This window comes from Palaemon carinicauda, chromosome 18 (genome assembly GCF_036898095.1).
Source record: "Palaemon carinicauda isolate YSFRI2023 chromosome 18, ASM3689809v2, whole genome shotgun sequence".
NCBI classification, from domain to species: domain Eukaryota; kingdom Metazoa; phylum Arthropoda; class Malacostraca; order Decapoda; family Palaemonidae; genus Palaemon; species Palaemon carinicauda.
Window position 1 is genome coordinate 108,854,678 of NC_090742.1, and position 3,048 is coordinate 108,857,725.

Here is a 3,048-nt window from a genome sequence, read left to right on the forward strand (position 1 = left end):
GTTTTGGCAAATAAAAGGTGACTGGTTTCAGTTCCGGTTCCATCAGAATAGATGCTCACCAGAACGTCAGCCAGGCAAGCCCAACCCCCCACTGTGGTGCCCTACCACAGCAGTAGCCTCCCCAGTAAACAGCTTAAACTCACGGTCCTGGGCGGGGATCGATCTCTTGCCATGCGAATGCTAGGCAAACACGTTACCACTGTACTAGCCAGGAGAAATAGTCACAGAACCTATTTCTAGGTTTGGTCAGGTGCCTTGTGACTGACTCCTTTATGTCACTAAGACTGCAGTCTTGACAGTCATCCAAAAACTCTCCCAGTTTTGGAAAGGCAACAGTCATATTGGCATTTATTTTCTGGTTCCAATACTGAAGCTTTGATACAAATTCTGAATTTTTTTCCCTTGCTAACAGGAGATTGACTTTCTTTCCTTGCAATTCCTTGTTCAGTTCGTTTACATGTCCAAAAATGTCAGCTAAGTATGCAAGAAGAGCTAGCCAGGTTGTTTTTTCTGAACTTTTCTGCAAGTGTGTGTTTTTTATCAGTCAGAAACATTTCGAGTTCTGTTTTAAGAGCCCACACTCAATTCAGGACATTTCCATGTGAAAGCCACCTCACTTCCGTATGGAAAAGAAGGGTTGAATATTCAGCCTCTCCATCCTCACATAAATCACGAAACATCCTCGTGTTTAGTGCATGCCCTTTTACAACATTGACAATCTTAACCACATCATTTAACACAACTTCTACTTCTGGTTCCAAATTCTTCACAACTAATGCTTGGCGATGTATCATACAATGGATGACTAGAATATCTGGATTCTGTTGTTTGGCCAAAGCCACAAAACCATTGTTGTGACCAAGCATGGCAGGAGCTCCATCAACTGATACTGCAATACAATCCTCCCCCTTCAGATCAACACTTGGTTTTTTGAAGCATGCATCAACTTTATTGAACACATCAATACCACGAGTTCTCAACTCAAGAGGAGAACACAACATCATTTCTTCTTCGATTTCATCAGAGCCCCTATATCGAATGTATACCATCAATTGTGAATTGCTACTTACATCTGTAGTCTCATCAAGTTGAATGGCAAACTCTTTACTTTTTTTTTTTACTGAAGAAATCACTTGTTCCCTCACATTTTCTGCTAAGAGGGAAATTCTTTCTTTAATAACTCTAGCAGACAAAGGTACTGTATTCAGTTGTTTAGATACTTTCTGCCCACACACTATTTCTGCCTTTTTTACAGCCGCAGGCTTGATTAAGTCATCACCAATAGTATGTGGTTTCTTGTTTCGAGCAACCAACCATGCCACTTCAAAACTAGCTATTGCAGCTGAACGTTGGTCAAACATTGCACTCTTGATACTTTCCAGTCTCTGTCTTTTGACTATTTTTTTCCAGATTCTGAAAGCATTCCCATGGTTTGGAAGACAGATGTGAATGAACCTTGTCCAAGTGTTTCTTCAGTTGATTCTTTTTGAAAGACTCGGCAGTCAGTACTTTTATACAAACTACACATTGAGGCTTCATTTGTCCTTTGTCCTCTATTTCTGTGAAGCCATAATTAAGGAACTCTGCCTGATATGTCCTTTTCCTTGCTGATGCCATCTGAAAATGAAAACAAATCAGCAATTACACATACGATGCAACAAAAACTTATTCACCACACTAAACGTTAACTATAATCACTGTCAGTCAACAGACTTCTTCCACCAACGTGAACTGGTAGTTAAAATCAAGCATAATCGTCCAGCCAGCCACTCCAAGACGTCACTCCAACACAATCCAAGCTGCCACCACCACAACCACCACCTTTCACTCCTTTTCTTCTTCCCTTTATCCAGGCCTCCCTTACCTATGATCGTGGTTGTTCCTCCCGTAACACCCCAGGTCAAAAATCCACCAGGTAGATGACGAGGGGTTAAATAAAGACTGATAAGTCAAGGAGCAAATGCCACCACCAAGACAACAACGTAAAAGCGATCTCACTGAGAGTTAAAAACAGTTCCAATACTGATGAAGCAGTTTCAATACAGATATTTCTCCGTTTCCATAGTTTTAAAGATCGTGGGATCCTCGATGCATTCTTTTCTCCAACTTTCATATCAGTTTCCCCTCACTTAGCACATCCACATCCGTAGCACGTTCATTACCCCCCAAAATTTCTAATTTTACCCCATTTGGGGTAATTTACCCCTGTTCCCCGACCACTGCTCTAACCTTTCGATAATTTCAGTAATAGTGTTAATGATGGTATAAAGCATTATTTAGTGCAGTAAATATAAAAGCTTTATTGTTCCCTTCGGGAGTTCAAGGTTTCACACGTAGGCTGGGTTCGTTTATCGGCAGTGAATAGCCTAAACTTCGGTAACGAGTCGGCAATATTTTGTCGTATTTTAAACTATACATTTGATTTGCAAAGATTTGTTTTGTATAGTACACGATATGATTATAAAAAACCTCCCTCTCTCTCGGAGAGAGAGAGAGAGAGAGAGAGAGAGAGAGAGAGAGAGAGAGAGAGAGTGTTTCATTCTTGTGATGCTTGATATAAGTGCAGCATTTGATACTGTAGAACATACATAACTGATGGAAGACCTTAAAGCTGTGGGCATCGTAGAACGAGCAAATGACTAGTTTGTGAGTTATCTGAAAACCGCAAAATTGAAGTAGTAATATTAAATGTTGAATTGGAGACAAGAAAACTAACCAAAGGGGTGCCTCAAGGCAGTGTACTAGGTCCCCTGCTGTTTGAAATTTACACGATTGAACTGGCAAATATACTTGAAACTCACAGAGTTAAGTTTGAAATATACGCTGATGATACACAATTCTATTTCCCAATAGAATCAGTTCATGAAGCTAAAAGAAAGATCCATGAAATAATGAATGACCTTAAGGCTTGGATGTTAACAAAAAACCTCAAGCTCAATGAAGATAAAAGTGAATGTATTATTTTTGGAAATGAAAAAGATATAAAAAGGATCGAATGCTTCCAAATAATTGAAATAGGTCAATCGATCATTGACCTAAAGAAATCTG

At 39.7% G+C, this 3,048-nt stretch overlaps 1 protein-coding gene across 1 annotated transcript; it reads right to left on the bottom strand.

Annotated features, from left to right (window-relative positions):
- Positions 1 to 581: 581 nt before the first annotated feature.
- LOC137657478 (protein FAM200C-like) lies at positions 582 to 1,361 on the bottom strand. Its single transcript, XM_068391817.1, has one exon. It carries the CDS (start codon positions 1,359 to 1,361, stop codon positions 582 to 584), a length of 780 nt encoding a protein of 259 aa, XP_068247918.1.
- Between the last annotated feature and the right edge of the window lie 1,687 nt (positions 1,362 to 3,048).

Coding starts and splice junctions, on each gene's coding strand:
- LOC137657478 (XM_068391817.1), bottom strand. CDS start 1,361: ATGTTTGACCAACGTTCAGCTGCAATAGCTAGTTTTGAAGTGGCATGG.